This window comes from Saccopteryx leptura, chromosome 1 (genome assembly GCF_036850995.1).
Source record: "Saccopteryx leptura isolate mSacLep1 chromosome 1, mSacLep1_pri_phased_curated, whole genome shotgun sequence".
Taxonomy (NCBI): Eukaryota; Metazoa; Chordata; class Mammalia; order Chiroptera; family Emballonuridae; genus Saccopteryx; species Saccopteryx leptura.
This window is the reverse complement of record NC_089503.1, coordinates 296,703,838-296,722,310: the sequence shown is the minus strand read 5'-3', so window position 1 is coordinate 296,722,310 and position 18,473 is coordinate 296,703,838. Positions and strand designations below refer to the sequence as shown.

Here is an 18,473-nt window from a genome sequence, read left to right as displayed (position 1 = left end):
AGATGAGGTGTTGGCACCAGCTCTTCAAATTCTGGTTTGATGTTAATAACAATGTTATATTTTCCTGAATGGGCTTGGGTTGATTCTATTTTCTCAGAGCAAGACTGTGCTTATTTTTTAAAAAAATGTTCATTCTATTTCTGATATAGAGTAGTAGGAGAAGATACTTAAGCCCAGAGCCTAGATTCGGTCAAATGTTCCATTCTCTTGGCTTACGTTGGCCACATGTTTTTGTGCTAGGCCACTACAAAGTAAAAGACTGAGCAAGGTGTTATAATGCTTAACTGTAAACACTTCACTCTGACTTGGAAGGCTGTTGTGTCTTAAACAGGCGGTACTTTGGCGAGAAGATCGGGTTGTATTTTGCCTGGTTGGGCTGGTACACCGGCATGCTCTTCCCAGCCGCCTTCATCGGACTGTTCGTCTTTCTGTACGGAGTCATTACTCTGGATCACTGCCAAGTCAGGTATGGGGCACTTGGCTGAGCCCACCTGTGTTTATATTTACAGAGGGTTGTTTGTGCTACAGGGTGGGAGGTGTTCACAGACAGATAAGGTTATTCATAAAAGATAAGTGGGACAACTTTTCTTTTAACTTCCTTCTCAATCTGTTCTGGAAAAATTAAAAAGGCTTCATTTACTAAGTCTCTGCATCTAGGGCCCTTGCTGCCATGGTCTTCAGCTATCAAGGAAGCAAAATTTGCATTTCTGGGCATATAAGCGATGATACGTGCTCAGAACAAATCACTTTTATTCACAGGCTAAAATTTGTTCTGTCTGACTTTTTCACTTTTCTCTTTCTGCTAGGACTGCAAAATGCTGGCTTAACAATCATTTTGTACAAATTCTTTGTTTTCATAAGGACTCTTTAAGCCTAAACCAGAAAGACATCTCACCCATATGGTAGGGCTTCCAAAGGATCAGTTTTGGTGATTGTTATCTTGACTCTTTCACCAAAACAGTGTTTACGGTATTCATAGAGGTCTTATTGCAAAGGCCAGACAGTGCTCCTTGATAATAAATGTGCGTTTTAGAAGTGATCACAAAAGTAAAAGTGATTGATTGACCGTCCTGCCTACAAGCATATTTCACTTTCTGGAGAACTGGTTAACGAGGTGTAGCTTTCTCCCAGAACTACTCCCTAGTATTTTTATTTATTCCTCCATTAGTAGTTGTAACTTATGCACATAGAAATCAAGGCAGATGCTTTTTGACATTTCATTCTCCCTATAATTCACTGTAAAATTGCTTCAACCTTATGCAATGTTGTCAATGAGTTCTGTGTATTTTGGAGTTTGGCAACAAATGTTTTGCTTCGTGTATTTCTCTAAGTTTAACTTATTAATATGTAAAGCCAAGAAACAGTCTCATAAATAAATAGTTTTATCAAATTATTAAATTGTACCAGAACTTGTTTATTTTAATAACAGATAAGGCTAAGGTAATCTACTAGATCTTATTCACTGGTTAAATATTCTCATGAAATTGGGGGGGCGGGGAATGCTCTTATGTCATCAAAAAGCAGTCCTTTCCTGTTCTCTTTTCCAGTAAAGAAGTCTGCCAAGCTACAGACATCATCATGTGCCCTGTGTGCGATAAATACTGTCCATTCATGAGGCTGTCAGACAGCTGTGTCTATGCCAAGGTAATTCCAAATATGCAGCATTTTAGGTGGATTGAATTTTATACATACTTTTCTGAAGACCAGAGGCTAATTATATTCTCTCTGTCATTTCTTGTCTTTGATTCTCAAGCTTATGTTGTAAGATAGACTTACCTCCATTGTCCAGAATTCTGATTCAAATGTCTTCTTACTGTATGTGTATATTGAATGCATTGGCTGTAATCACAAGAAGCTGCAGCACACAGAGTGTAAAACTCACAGTTGGGAGAGTCACAGAAAGGCTCACAGCTTGACTCTGCTCTTGTCAATCAAGGAATAGGTTATTTAACCTCTCTGAGCCTCAGTTTTCTTATCTTGTAAAATGGAGACTATGGTAACCTTTCTCACACAATTGTTATAAGAAATGAGATAAAATGTGTACTGAGCAAAGTGCTTGGCAAATGGTGATTAATATATCAGTAAATGGGACCCACCATCAGTTTTCTTCTCTTCACCATCATTACTGTCAAAAAGACTTAAGAGTCAAAGCAAGGTCAGCTATTTTTACCTCCTTCACCTTGCACAGGAACAGGTATAGCCTCTTTGAGGCTGAGCCTTCTTACCCCTGAAACGCACACCTGCTCTATCTGCCTTTCTTTGGTCATGGGGACCAAAGAAAATAGTACATGTGAAAGTGTTTTTAAAACAAAGAAACAGCATCATTGTGTCTAGAACGGGTTATTGCATCTCCCTTTCTCACGTTACACCTTCCTTTAGTAAAATCTTAGCTGTAGTAATCAAATTCCTGTGGTGCTTTACTTAGGAGCAGAATCACTAAATGCACCATCATAGCTGAAGTATGGGCTGGTGAAGCCTTTTCCAAACCCCACTGCCCATCAACTTACCCAGATTCCAGATAGAAAAGGGGTTGGCAGATTTTAGTGAACCTCTGCAATCACTGCAACTTGGATCTATCTGATTATACTGTTGGCACTGCAGAGTTTATTCCTTATGCATGAGAGAACATTTGATAGGCAGCCCAGGAGCCCGCCCACTCATGATGTCTTTAGCCCTGCAGGTGGCCAGACTGTGCGGAGCTTAAAACCACAGCAGCCAGCTGTGATTTTAAAAAGATTTGGGCTCTTGCTATGTGCAGCAAGAACCAAAAAAGCACAAAATACTCTCCCTCGCTTTGGAGAACATACTAATTGACCTGAATGGATGAGGACAAATGTAACAGAGCCAGTTAGGGAAATAAAGGTTTTAATGAAGATCAAAAGAGTTCTGTCAGTAATTTAATTTCTGTTTATATATCCTGAGTTAAGCCTGAACAATTTAGGTACAAAAATCTTGCTTTTGGGAAATCTCAGAAGTCCAGTTTGTTGTTATTGTTGTAGTTGTTTGGGGCAATTGTTTGTTTGTTTTTTATGTGAAAAAACATGCCTTGAGTGAAGTTCTCTCTTTAGGAGGTCTGAGATAATTCCTTAAAAGGATCATAATATTTAGTGCGCTCATGTTTCATAGGGGTTTCTTTGGGCAGTTACCCTACTGAATATAACATCAAGAACAGTAATTATATAATAATAACTAGGCTACAACTATAAAAATAACTAGGCAACCTATATTTATTCTTTCTAATTCTATAGCCACTTCGAGGTTCATATTGTCATTCCCATTTTACTCAGAGACAGAGAGAGACAGAAATGACTCATTCATGATCACACAGAAGTGAGTAGCTATCTGACTATAGAGCATGTCATTGTGCCAGAGTGAGTCACAGATGTTTATAGCTCATGGATTTTAAGTTTAGTCTTGCCTACTTAGCAAACTGAAGGCTAAAAAGCCTCAGAATGACAGAGTTGAAGTTGTACAGACTTTTCATTTATCAGAAATGCCAGATTGATTTCATGGAACTGAGGACCTAGGAATCGAATCGAAGCTCAGATCCAATTTAATCAATGTTGCTTTGCTGATCAGGAATGTTTTCTCTCCAACCCTTGCATGTGCAAGGACCACACACCCAGCTTTAACTGACTTTAGCAGAATGGGACTTATTGGCTCCGTTCCCTGGAAAGACACTGGAGTAGTGCACACTATCTGAGTCCAAAGACTTCGTGACCTAGAACTGGTCCTCCAGGCCCCCAGGTAGCGCTCTCTTGCCACCTGTCTACATAACCAAGCCGCAGACAGGTTCTCTTCACATGATGGGGAAGGTGGCTGCTGACTGCTGTAGCTCCAGGCTTACATCTTTCTTTCTTGATATCCTTAAGCTTATTTTATGCTTATTTTAAATTTGTCTGCTGTTATAGAATGTCTGTTTCAGAACGTATATGTTGCCTAGTTTCAGATTTGGGGGAGGCAGCTGCCTCCCCTAGATACTCCATAGTTCTGGCCTATGGGCGCCTACCCCATGGAAGTAACGACCCTTTCGGTAAAGGTCAGAGGCCACGTTCTAGGCTGTCCATCGGTGAGTTTTCAGAGAGGAGGGAACAATGTGTCCCAGTCATCACTTGTATGTGCATCTCTTGCAGAGAACTTTTCTGGTAGGAATTGCATTTGTACTGACCAGGCGGTGGCGCACTGGCTAGGGCGTCAGACTGGGATGCAGGGAATTGCATTTGTAAGCTTGCCTAGCACAGAGGAGAATGGGGGGAGGCGCTCCCCCTTGACTGGATCTGCCGGCCCCGGGTTTGAGAGGGAATGCACTGGGAAGGGAACCCGAAGCAACTGTCCAGGCAGCCCTGCTCTCATCATCTGCTCAACCATCAGGACCCAAGCGTCCCTGAGATGACCCCCAAAAATACCAGTACCTGTGGTTGCGCCTGTTGCAGCTGGTTTTTTGAGAAAAGGAAAATTTATTGTCCAATGACCCTTGAGGGAGAAGCTGAAATAGAACTTAGGTATTTCTCTAACCTTGGGGACTGCTATCTAACTCTCCCTATATACACCCTCACTACCCCCACCATCACAGACACATACACACACACACACACACACACACACACACACACACACAAATACATGCACATGCAAACACACGTGCACACAAACACATATACCACACCTCATTCAAGGCAACCTTCTATCTCCCCTGGAGTTTCTCAAGGGTCTTTGTTTTTGTGTTTTGTTAGTGCCCAGAATCTACTGTGTTGCTTCTCTAGGACTGATTTTGGTAGAGGGAGCCATCAGCTGATGCTACCTTACCGTCTTAGTAGGAACCAGACATCCTTAGTAATGCACCACCCCTCCTGGTTCACCTGTTCCCACATTGGCGCTGCAGCAGAAAATTTTCTCTCTCCAAATGTTTGCATACCAGTCCCAGGGAAGGACTCAGATTGGTTCTATTTGGGCTATGTGCCCCTCGTGACCTGCATGAGAAAGATTTAGAAAGGGAAGGAAAGATGATGAAGCAACCAACAGTAATGACAGTCACATCTATTCCAGAATCTACACTGATGGTGCCGGCTACAACTCCTGCCAACTCCCAGTAAACGCCCTCATGGCGAGCACACGCCAGCCTCAAGCCACTGGAATTCTCGGGCTTGATTGATGCTGAGTGCCCACTGTGCCGCTTCACACTTCCTCTAGCATATGAAATAAATCAGCTTTCAACTTTTGTCTCACATTAAATGTTGGAATGTTGCCTTCTCGCCTATGTTCAAAAAGAGAGAGTGAGAGAGAGAAAACATAAACTTTTGAAATTTTTTGAAATACTTAACATTCTGATATAGCAGGCAAAGATCTGTTTATGCTTGGCACATTCTCCAAGGGACAGTAAAGTATACTTTATAGCAAGCTATAAAGCACCCAAAAAAAATGTTATGCTTTATGAGTGTATCAGTCATCATTTGAGTTTGGCATGATATTGGTGTGATTTATCCTGGAGGTGGAAATGAACATGACAGTTTTGCAGCAAGAATATTTTTGCTCTGCTGTGGAGTGACAGAATAAATTATTCTAACAATAAAGTATTTGCTAGCTGCCTTTGTTTTACGTATAATAGGTAAATATAGTGATTACCCAAGGTTTTAATTTAGGTGTAAGTGGATTTTCCTAATGGTCTGCCCTCTCCTCTTTATTATGCAGAAACCCATCATGCAGTCCAGAAAACGTTTACTCAAAACTATACAAACGAAATTGCAATAGCTTCAAGGTGAATAAATAAGGCATTAAAAACAGTGCTTGGGAAATTAGAAACCTTTAAAACAGTAACAATAATACCTACCTGGTCTTAAATATATTCATATACATATGTACACATCTTACAGTTCTTATAGCGCAGAAAAGAAAGTTCTTAGTGGCACTGTTGGGGCTGCTGATCAATGTTCAACTGGCTGATACCCACATACAGGGAAACAATTCTCTCTTCCATATTCAAACTACTTCTCCGTTAGAGGAATTCCCTTCTTGATTATGACCCAAAAAGAATATCTTCCAAAGAAATCTGGCAAAATTCATTGTATAATCACAGCTATTTTTATAGGACTTAAAAGAGAAAAGTGAGTTGGAATATAGCATAGAAGTTAATTTAATGATGATTCCTCATGTTCCAGGTCACCCACCTTTTTGACAATGGAGCCACTGTCTTCTTTGCTGTTTTCATGGCTGTCTGGGGTGAGTGTTCCAAACCGGCATGATGTGAGCTCCCCTCACACGCCCTGTGCTGTGTTCCTTTAGATGTCTGACTTTGGATGGGAAAGGGAGAAGCTGGAGTATATTCAGTTGCCTGTTCTATTAGTCGCAAGCTGATCCATAATTCATTTGGTTTATTTAAAAAGTGGTATTGTAGAGGAGAAGCATGCCTAATTTCTCTTCTCTTAAGCCTTCAACCATTTCATCAGCAAGCCATTATTAGAGTAAAACTTACCATTTATTGGAGACAAAAATAAAGCTAAGGGTACATTGAAAGGTATGGTAAGATCAGAATATCCATCTTAGTATATATAGGACTTTCTGTTGTAAATGAGACCTTTTGCATCAGGCTTATGCCTGAGTACCCAACTTTGGCTTTCTTCCAATTCTGGACATAATGACCCCCTATAAACGAGAGCTTCTTAAAAGGCTGACTCAAGTCCTTCTATACAAGTTCAGGCCAACAGTCCCATAATAACAAGGTGTGATGGAACATTCACTTAAGGAATTACTTAATCCAAAATTATTTAAACCACTTCTTTACAGAATTGGTTTCATTTCAATGGGTTATCTTCTAAATCAAATAATTATAAAGCTTTAATAATATAATAAAGAATCTGGACAAATTCACAGTGAACAGTGAATAGTGGTTACCTCTGGAGAGGAGTATTCATGGAAGAGTTGGTGGATAGACAATGACAAGAGACAAACTTTTTACACTATATATTTTCAGCCTGATTTGAATTTTTTTCTATGATTATATATTTATTTTTTTCTAGAATTTAAAATACCAGATCTGAATTTTGATGTTACCAAACTAATTCAAGGCATATGCTCATGTTGCTCCTTCTGTCTGTGATGAGTACCGAAACCTTCCCCACCTTTCAGGGCCCCGCTGAAATGTCATCTGTTCTAGCCAGAATATGTCTTTCTTATTTGGACTTTCATAGCATTTGGTTTATATTATTTTAGGGGAACTTATAATGATATGCATATATAATTTATCTTCCCCTGGAGGTTCGTGGTCCTCAAGGACCATTATTGTTACTGGAGACCTCATGCATTTCTTTTAAAGACAGAGAGATTCATATTTGGTGGGTGGGATGATTGGGGGGTGGATGGATGGGGAAAAAAATTGAAAAGGGAAAGAGAAGAAAGTTACCAGGAGGATTTGTTTATGAGATGAATGTGTTCAAATGCTGTTTGACAAGTGGAACTATAAACCCTTGTTCTGTTGAGGAGACTGGCCTACCTAGAGATCTTCAAGAAAAGTTGTCTCACCCATCACAGCTCTGTTAAGGTGACATATTTTGATTTCTGTGACTCTAGCCCCCTTTCATCATTTCTGTGATTCTAGCCCAGTGGGTATTGGACCCAAGATCAGTCAAACCGTAGGTGGTGAGTGGCCTTGGGGAAGCCCTGAGGTTCTGCATTCTCAAGAATGTGAATTGGGACTATGAATAGAGACAGGGAGTTAGTGTAGGAACTGACAGGGGAAGATACAGAGAGGACAGGAGAGAGGGAGGGAGAGAGGGATAGATTGAGATTGAGTCAAGACCAGGAGGAATTATGAGAAGACTAAAGTTATGAGAAATCAGAACCTACAAATAGGCAGAAACAAAGAGCTGTGGAAAAGAAAATAGAATACAGGGCACAGAAGCCAACTGGCAGCTGACTGGGAGAAAAGGTGGAACAGTCCCCCAAAGAGAAAGAATGTAGCCAAACCATGTTTTTAGTGGGTATCAGCGTGAAGACCAGAGTCCCTTGTGACTAAGGTCTCTCAAGCAGCTGGCTTCCATCCCCTGTCTCTGAAAAGGCCCCATCTTTAATTCCCATGTGATTCCTGCCTTCCTTAGTGAGCCTTGAGGAAAGCCCTTAATATCTGTGCATCTCTGTCCCTTGCAAACAAAGGAAGCTGATCATTAATAGAGTTTGGTTACTGGGCTGATCACTCAGATCAAGAAGGTATATTTTGGCCTTGGCCAGCTGGCTCAGTGGATAGAGCATCGGTCCATCATATGGACGTTCCAGGTTTGATTCCCAGTCAGGGCACCCAGGAGAAACAACCATCTGCTTCTCTCCCCATTCCACTCCCTTTTCTCCCCCTCTTCCCCTCCTGCAGCCAGTGGCTTGATTGGTTCAAGTGTGGCCCCAGGTGCTGAGGATAGCTTGGTTGGTCCCAGTGTGCCAGTCTCAGGCACTAAAAATAGCTTGGTTGATTCGAGCATTGGCCCAAAACAGGGATTGCCAGGTGAATCTAGGCTGGGGCACATGCAATAGTCTGTCTCACTATCTCCCTTCCTCTTACTTAAAAAAAAGAATGTGTATTTGGTTTTTTTAGAACATGTTAATATCAATAACCATGATCAGGAAATATAACAAGCCATCCAGTGCTTAAACTTTGCCATGGTTACAAGTGAGGAGACTTAAACAAAATATTTTTTAAATCATTGGTTCCCAAGCTTTTTCATACACAGAAAATGATCATATATGCACAGTATACTGATGAACATGAAGGGGCCTACCATGGCCTGGGATATTACTGCACAGAGGACCCTAGCTAGCCCCAGCCACCCCAAGGGCTAATGGGATTATTACCTCTTACAGTCATACCCACTGGGAAGCTCTACTTTGGGCTACTGGTCTATTGTGTAATTAGTTAATGCTTCTGTAAAAAGAATTGTATCCTGAAATAATTAACATATGAAACTCCCTTACCCACTTTAATATTTCACCCATTTTAAGTATACTTTGACTAAAATAATGTTTTCTTCTCCCATAGTTTTTCCTCTGAAACCATACAGGGGAGTAAAGTTCTAGTAGAATGACATTTGTCTATAAGGCAGAGGTTGTCATCTCCACCCCTCACCCAGGACCACTGTTACAAAGGGCATTGCATCTCTACTTTGCAAGTTGGTATATCTTATGCTAGGCATCACAAATATGTTTTATTTTTTTCCTGCCATCCTCAACTGACTGATTGGGGGCAGCTGCCCACAGAATGGAGTTGAGAGGCTTCTGAGGTTGCAAGTAGGTGGATGGGAGATTTGACAGTCCTTGTACCTTGGAGGGCCCTCAGTAAAACTCTGATAGATGCTTTGTAATAACCTCTGGGCACAAGGGAACATTTTAGGTTCATTCTAGGCTATGCAAGTATGGAATAATTTATCCTCTGAATTGCTCTGTTTTAGTTGACAACTTAATGCTTAAATCTTATATTGTTCCCAGAAAAAGACTAATTTATCCCAGGTGTTTCTTTGTGGATAGGGCTATGCCTTCTGCAGAATTCTGGAATGGCTAGTAATAACCAGTAATAATAATAGCACATACTAACTGAGGGCTTACTATGTGCTGAACACTGTTCAGCATTGTACAGTGTAATCTCAGTCATCTCAGTTAATTTTTATAATTTTATTTATTTATTTATTTTTAATGGGGTGACATCAGTAAATCAAGATACATATATTCAAAGATAACATATCCAGGTTATCTTGTTGTTCAATTATGTTGCATACCCATCACCCAAAGTCAGTTAATTTTTATAGCACCTTTTCTTGTGACAGAGACAGAAAGAGAGAGACAGACAGACAGATAGTGACAGACAGACAGGAAGGGAGAGAGATGGGAGGCATCAATTCTTTTTTGCAGTTCCTTAGTTGTTCATTGATTGCTTTCTGATATGTGCCTTGAAGGGGGTGGGGCTACAGCAGAGTGAGTGACCCCTTACACAAGTCAATGACCTTGGGCTCAAGCCCAGCAACCTTGGGCTTCAAGGCAGTGACCTTTGGGCTCAAACCAGTGATCCCATGCTCAAGCCAGCAACCCTATGCTCAAGCTGGTGAGTCTGTGCTCAAACCTGTGACCTTGGGATTTCAAACCTGGACCCTCTGCATCCCAGTTCAATGCTCTATCCATTGCACCATCGCCTGGTCAGGCCTTATAGCACCCTTTGAAGAAGGTACTAGTACTGTTATTATTCCCATGTGATAGATGATGAAACTGAGGCAGTAGCCAGAAAGTGGCAAAGCCAAGAGTTAAACTGGCAAGTTTCAGCCCCTACCCTCTACTCCTAGGATCAGAGATTGTTTGCAGCCATTTGTTTCTGTTTCAGTGATCTAAACTTTAAGATAAAGAACTATTATACTTATCCTGAGCCCCATGTATAGTGCTTTGCAGTGGTGATGTTCTATAAAAGTGTATCAGTCCTAATGACCTCATTCTTTATGATTGACAAGTTGCAACATTTAAAAAAATAGACTTTATTTTTGAGAAAGTGTTAGATACGGAAATAATGTGAACAGATGTAAGTGGTTTACAAGACTCAGAGGAAAAGGGTTGGCGTGTTTGTTTTGTTGCCTTTTGCTTTGTGTGTTGACCAGAGAAACCATAAGGCTGCTTTTGGAACCGGTCTGGAGCATCTGGGGAGGGCCTTCCAGCGGGGTCAGAACTCCACTGCCTTTGTTCATGATCACACGCTGTGATAGCAGGGCCTCCTGGGGACCCTCGAGGTGTACTGTAAACCCAGGGCTCTGGGATTAAACCACATGCTCATTTTTGTTCATAAAAATTCAAGGGACAAAACAATTATGGCCTAAATTAGCTTTTGTCCTTGGGGGGAAAAATGAGTCATTAAGAAGTGAGATGTTGGGGGAGACTTGACAGCAAGCAGATGATTTCCTTCTGTTCCGCATTTGCTTTTTTTTTACTCTTTCCTCTGTTTCTCTTCCCATTTTCAGTGTTGCCCAAAATAAAATTATCCCCAATAAACAAACAAAGCAAGACTCTCAGAGCTCTCCAATCAATAACAAGATTGTGGTTATTTTGATGCAAATTCAGATTCTGTATACAGGCCTGTCAGTAATTTATGAATGAAGTATGTCTCATATTTTGAAAATAAATATTATAATAATTAGCCTTTTATTTCAGATATTTACAATATTTTTTTTATCTTTTCTCATTTATATGTCTAACAAAAATGGTGATTGTATGTTCAGAAAAAGACAAGGTATACATTTACTAAATGCCTACTGGGTAGGTAAGTGCAGTCACTTATAACACCTCGTCAATTTCTCATAACTCACCGGGAAGAAATTACTATCCACATCTAATAGACCCAGAGAGGTTATTCAACTTTTCCCAGATTACCCAGCTTCTGATAATTAAACCAGATCTGGTCTGCCTAACACCAGTCATTCTAAAGTGTGTCCTCAATCTCATCACCTTCTGTGAGATACACTGATTGGGATTTCATTACTCAGCAGACATTTTTTTACTCACTGCCACTTGGCACTGAGTATACAAAAAAAAATGAGTAAGATAAATTCTCTGCTCTCAAAAATCTCATTATATATTAAGGGAGAGTTGGTCATTATAATGCAAAGCGTTATGTCCAATTTGCAATGGGACAATGAGGGTCCATGGGCCAGCTTCCTGAGTCAAGAAGGAAAATTAGAAAACCAGGTCTTGAATTTGCTTGCCAGGCAAGGGAGTAGGGTCAAAGAAGGTGCAGGTAACATTCGGAGCTGAGATCAGTGTGTGCAAAGCTCTGAAAAGGAAGAATGTTCAGTAAGATAGAGACACAGAGCATGTATTAGTTTCCTAGGGGTGCTGTAACAAAATGCTACAAACTGACTGGCTTGAACCAACAGGAGTGTGTTCTTTCACAGTTCTAGAGGCTGGAAGTCCAAAACCAAGGTGTCAATAGGGTTGGTTCCTTTGGAAGGCTCTGAGGAGGAATCTGTTCCAGGTCTCTCCTAGTTTCTGTGACAGCCAGTGATTCTTGGTGTTCCTTGGCCTGTACATGTATCATCACTCCAATCTCTGCTGCTGTCTCCACCTGCATTCTCCCTGTGTGTCTCTGCCATCATGTGGCTGTCTTCTTATAAGGACATTAATCATATTGGATTAATGCCCACCCTACCCCAGTATGAACTCATTTTAACTAGTTCATCTGCAGTTACCTTATTTACAAGTAAGATCACATTCTCAGGTTGGGGCTTAGGACATCAACATATCTTTTGGGAAGTGGGGAACACAATTCAACCCATAATAGAGTGCATGTGTAAGGCTGAAAGTTACCTTTTTTCTTGACTGACTTGGCTGCTCGGTGTTGATACTTTTATTAACCTCCAAAGACATCTATTTATTTTAATTTCTCTCTTCAAGAATTAAGCACATGACCGTGGCCAGTTGACTCAGCAGTAGAGCGTCGGCCTGGCATATGGAAGTCTTGGGTTTGATTCCTGGCCAGGGCACACAGGAGAAGTGCCCATCTGCTTCTCCACCCTTCCCCCTTTCCTTTCTCTCTATCTTTCTCTTCTCCTCCCACAGCCAAGGCTCCATTGGAGCAAAGTTGGCCCGGGCACTGAGGATGGCTTCATGGCCTCCGCTTCAGGTGCTAGAATGGCTCCAGCCACAATGGAGCAGTGCCCTGGGTGGGCAGAGTGTCACCCCTGGTAAGCATGCCAGGTGGATCCCAGTGGGGTGCATGAGGGAGTCTGTCTGACTACTTCCCCACTTCTAACTTCGGAAGGGTACAGAAAAAAAAATTAAGTACATGATTATTTTAGGTATGGTTTTCTTAACAACTATTACTACTCAGAATTTTTTAGATTTAGAAAGGCACTATTGTATATTTACTGTATATACTGCTCACAAAAATTAGAGGATATTTCAAAATGAATATGAAGTAATAAAATACTCCCTAATTTTTGTGAGCAGTTAGGTAATACTCCAGGAGGTCTGGGGAGGACCCCATATTCAAATATATTGATATGGCTTTTTTCAATGAATGGATATTGTCATATAAAGGGATAAATGGAGACTATTAGTAGCCTAATGTCAGCCCAGGTCAGAGCTTGCCACAAGATGAGTTTATGCCAATCTTTGTGTGTGTATGTGTGTGTGGGGGGGGGGGAGGGGTTAGAACCTTAGATCATTTTGAATTTTGGCATTGCAGAGAGGGATCAGAGACCTATGTTCTCACATCTCCTTTGCTCAGCAGGACATGGAGAATTAGAAAAGCTCATTGATTTGCCAACAGTAGCACAGCTTGTAGCTGACTGAACTCGATTTCAAACCTAGGAATGAACGTCTAGGTCACAGGCCAGTATCTCTTAACTGTTACCCTATACTGCTTTTCCAGTTACTTATTTTAAAAATAGATGTCCTGTGTCCGAATGGCACTAATGAGGGGGTAGTGTGAGAGCAAGGCAGATCGGAAAGAAGAAAGTGGTCATCTTTCTTTGGAATGGGCATTTGTATGTTTCTCTGTCCCCATGAAACTAATTCCAACTCTGTGACATATTTTCGCCTCTGTAAGTCTAAGTACACAGCAATGCCCAACAGAGATAGGCTCGCCATCCTGTCTCCTGTGGTGTCCCTGTGGTATGCCTAGTTACAGTTGTACTCAAAGTTTGAGTGTGTGTATGTGTGTATGTCCCTCATTTGGCTTGTGACTTCCAAATCAGTAAAATTATGTCTTGACCATTTTTTTCATCTCTCTCTGTCATTGTGTGTAGTGCTCAATAATTCAGTAGGACAGATGTTATTTTAATAGAATTGAGTAGAAAGTCAATTTGTCTGGAGGAGGATAACCCCCAGATTTCCCTGGCAGGGGAGGCCAACACTTGTTAGAAAAAGTTCTTAATACAATGTACACACATTTACTTTCAACAGGACAATGAAGAGATGGTTTAGACAAAGAGAGAAGCAGTAAAATTTCTTCCTCTGGGTGATGGGTATGCAACATAATTGAACGACAAGATAACCTGGACTTGTTATCTTTGAATATATGTATCCTGATTTATTGATGTCACCCCATTAAAAAAATAAAATTAATTATAAAAAAAATTTCTTCCTCCAATAAAATAGCAACTTCCTTCAATGAAAGTGTAAAATACATTTTACATAAATATTTGCTGTGAGGAGGATTTTGGGGGAAAATAATCACAGCCAATCAAATACTGCTAAGTTTTATTTTTGCCTCTGCTCCTACCTGCCTCTTGCTTTTAAAGATACTCTATCAATTGGAAAGGTGTTAGTAACCTAGTTTTCTGTGTTCTTATGTCCCAAGAGCTTTGTCATTCTAATAAGTCTATTCTGCCTCAACTTGCAAATCAGCTTAATCTAATTCTAAATGATAGCTCTAATTTTTCATTATACATGATACAAGCTTAGTAATTCTCAAAAAACATGCCTACTGGCATTAAGTTTAGCTAGAACTCCTGCTATTCAAGGATGCTTACACAAACAGCTGTCATTCTTTGCAGTGGCTTCATTATTTAGTTAATAGCGTTGCTATATTTTAAAATGTTTTCTGTCTTTCTGTGCTTGTTCCAGCGACAGTTTTCCTGGAGTTTTGGAAAAGACGGCGAGCAGTAATTGCTTATGACTGGGACTTGATAGACTGGGAAGAAGAGGAGGTTTGTATCCTTTACCTCAGATTTTTTTAAAAAAGCAAATCACCGAGAAATACACAATCCCCTTGAGTGGTCACTCCCCTCTCTGTGACAGAAGTCAGGTGTACTCATAAGGCATTTTCAGTATCTGTTTTTGCAGGAAACTCCAAACAGTATAAAAATTACTAGCAGAATATTCTTTTCTTACAAAAAGAAGAAAAAAAAAGACATTTTGATTGCTTAATGGGATAAAAGCCCATCACTAAGTAAATCATTTTACTTTTAGCTAGAGGCATCCAAAGGATTGGTAGTAAGATTTGTTTAGTTTACTCAAATAGCATCCATTTTTTTACTTCCCAGAAAGAGGTAATAGTGTTACAGCCCTGGGCCCCTGGAAGTAAACCTTGTAAGAGGAACTACTTCAAGGAAACCAGGCTGTGAGTTCTCCAGGACCCTGGACAGCGCCCGGGCTCGCACAAACTCTAAGCATCACCGGAAGTGGGAAATGCTGAGAAACCACTCCTCACGAGGCCTCCTCGATGGGCGTCACTAAATGCACGGCCAGCTCTAGATAAAACTGTCATGAGGGTTGCCCTCAGCCCCTCAGACTACTTTCTCACACATTCCTCAGCTCCATCGCTCTTCCCTTCCAGGCCAATACACTGTGCCTTCTCCTGTCCCTGGTCTTAATGCTTTCTTCTTGCCCCATTCCTGTGAGAAGTCTCTCAGGTACCCATGCTGGTCCTGGTCACCAAGTAGGGACCCAACTTTCCCTGTTGGTCGATCCAGGCCTGAACTCTTCTTCACTTCCTCTCCACCATCTCTTACCTCCCCAGGTCCCACTTCCTGAGAGCCTTTCTGTGCCAATGAATCAGGTCAACTAATCACATGGGACATGATGATGGGTATAAATAGGTGTTTTTTCTTCCATGCATATATATTTTTACATAGTAAAAGGAATATGCTAGAAACATAAATGAGACTGTTAGCACTGCAGGAGGTTTGGTGGGGGAGATAACTTTGAGAGGTATTTTTGTTTGTTTTACTTCAAATCACGCCCCGTGACTGGCTGCCTTATCTCCTCATGCCTGTGAGCCCGTGTGGGCAGTTTTAGATCTAGAAACAGTACTGAGATTTTCATCAGTCCTTGTTCTCTTGCTAAGGCCTCCGTCACGCTTTTGTAAGTGTTCCCCAGAAAACGATTTCTGGGTTTGAAGCATCTGCCCGGGTGACTGGAGTTTACCGGTGATGTCCAGACTACATTCAGGACTTGCCCCCCAGGGGAAGTGTTCTGCTGTTTCTTGTCACATGTGTTCATGGGAGCAACTTTCAAACAGGATGAAAAGTGTTCTTTCCTGGGAATTTGAGTCACACCACTAAGCACCTACGTCATGAGGCACATTACTTCACCTTTGTACTTTTATTCATTTCTAAAGAAAAGAGGAGTTTCTAAATTTTCCTCTTTCAGCTATATACTTACTATAGCATGGCATTATTTAAGTAACGTTGACAAAACCAGTATAAAAGTCACTGAGGGCACTTCTGTGGTGCCCACGACATGGGTATCCTTAGGGTAAACACCCCTTGTAAGTCTGGAGTCTTCTGTCTGCCCAGCCTGTTAGAAAGTTTGAGCCATTCTGTCACTCAGCGTCTGTTTGTGCAGAGAAGCCTGTGAGGGTCCCAGTCTCAGTGTGAGGTTCACTGGAGAAGTGCCTTTCCTAGCCTCTGCCTCCCGGTCTGCTGTGCAGAAAGCCCAGACTTGCTATGTGCCCCCTTCATGGGTATCCCTGGGTATATTAGTGTGTGAGGGAAGCTATAACAAAGTACCACAGACTAGGTATCTTAAAACAACAGAAATGTATTGTCTCACAGTTCTGGAGGCCTGGAGCTGAGATCAAGGTGTTGGCAGGGTTGGTTTCTCCTGAGGCTACGAGGGAAGGAGCCGTTGCAGGCCCCTCTCCTCAGTTTGTAGATGCCCGTCTTCTCCCTGAGCCTTCTTACTGTCTTCTCTCCGATCTCTGTCTAAATTTCCTCTTCCTGTGAGAACACGAGTCATATTGGATTAGGGCCCACCCTGATGACCTCATTTTAACTTAAATACCTCTGCAAAGACCCTGTCTCCAAATACAATCCCATTCTGGGGTACTGGGGGTTAGGATTTCAATATATAAATTCATATGGGGGGACACAGTTTTCAGCCCATAAGACCCAGGAATACAGGCCTGAATCCATGATTGACCCTAGTTCCTGGATGATTAACTCTCCAACTCCTGATGGCATGTACAGCCTGATAAAGGAAGCGTTTCCGGAAGAAGCAGATGACTCTAGGTCTGTTCCACTTATATCCTCATGTGTAACTGTCTAAAATAAAGGAAAGGAGGCAGAAGCTGTTCCGGGGTCTCCCCTGACCCTACCCATCACCTGTCCCAGGGTGAAGTCCGGCACTGGGCTTGCCCTATCGCAGGGGCCAGGCGCCCTCCTGCTGCCATGGCGCTGCCCATTCTTTATGTTCTCTCTTCTGTCAGCTGCTGCTTCGCTCTCTGCCAGGACCTTCCTCCCGGTCTTGAGCATTTCTGCCTGGATTAACTCGGTCTCCATTTCACCAGGGGGTGCTCTCACGGTCTCTCCTCTTCCAAGACACTGGAATAGCACATGTACTTAATTAGCCGGAAACGCTTCAGCACGGCACTCTTGCTGATTACCTTATCCTAATCCCATAATTGCTTTTTTTACTCAGAAGCCTTTTCACATTGGATGGGGCCCAACTAATTGAGATGAAGTCTCAGCTTGATCTAGAATTAGAGTTCCGATTTTAGCTGGACTTGAAAAGTGTTACTTCGTTTTCAGTAGCAATTAAGAAGACATTTAAAATCTATGGTTAACGTGAATGACTCCTATAGATACTTATTTTAAGAAATAGACACAATGTTTTTAGCTGCTTAAGTAAAAGACAAAACGGAACAAAATACTAAGAGTTATGTTGCCATTATAACTCACAAAATAAATTCTCAACAATTTGCTGTTCAGAAAACTTTCTTTGTCCCTGTGTCCATCCTGCTTCCTGGTAATGAAAGTAGAAGCTTATTAGTTGTTTCAAACCACTCAAGAGAGGACAGATCTCGAGACATTTCTCATTCCCAGTTTCTCTCTTCAAGCATAGTTCAATAAGATAACAGACATATAACTACTAGTCTAAATCACATTGCCTTGAGGATAATATGTCTAGGTCATTACTCTGTATATTTTATTCATGTGACCAATTTCCAAACATTTATACCTAGATCTCAAGCCCACATCATTGATTGATTAATGTGGTAGCTTTTGACTCAGTTTTCTGAGAAGGTAAAATGATTTTTATCTTACTGTGTATTTGCCTCTTCAAAGCATAAAAAGGTACCTGCTTGTTTTCTAGGAAGAAATACGGCCCCAGTTTGAAGCCAAGTATTCCAAGAAAGAGCGGATGAATCCCATTTCAGGGAAGCCAGAACCATATCAAGCGTTTGCAGATAAATGCAGCAGACTGATCGTTTCGGCATCAGGAATATTTTTTATGGTTTGAAACGTTTTTATAAAACTCTTTTATTTGTTTCATAATGTATGAACGTGTAGCATGGTGGTTGAGCATTTGTTTGGTTTTACCAAACATGTTTTTTATGTTCTGTTATTTAATCCTCACAAAACTTCATAAAATAATATAGGGGCGCTGTCCCTATGTTACAGATGGAGGAACTGAGACTCCAGAAGGTTAAGGGACTTGTCCAATTAGCTGCTCAATAGCCAGGAAACTGCCAAGAACTCAACTCCTCCACTTTAATCCGATATGCTTTCCACTTGACTCTC

The 18,473-nt window shown here is 41.3% G+C and overlaps 1 protein-coding gene across 3 annotated transcripts in view; it reads left to right on the top strand.

Annotated features, from left to right (window-relative positions):
• Window positions 1-18,473, top strand: part of ANO4 (anoctamin 4) — a 401,034-nt gene that overhangs the window by 324,129 nt on the left and 58,432 nt on the right. For all 3 annotated transcript variants that reach the window (XM_066356852.1, XM_066356843.1, XM_066356858.1), the window contains 5 exons: window positions 332-466; window positions 1,548-1,644; window positions 6,156-6,216; window positions 14,575-14,657; window positions 18,046-18,186. In XM_066356852.1, the coding sequence (XP_066212949.1) occupies window positions 332-466; window positions 1,548-1,644; window positions 6,156-6,216; window positions 14,575-14,657; window positions 18,046-18,186 (517 nt within the window). The remainder of the gene's footprint in view (window positions 1-331; window positions 467-1,547; window positions 1,645-6,155; window positions 6,217-14,574; window positions 14,658-18,045; window positions 18,187-18,473) is intronic.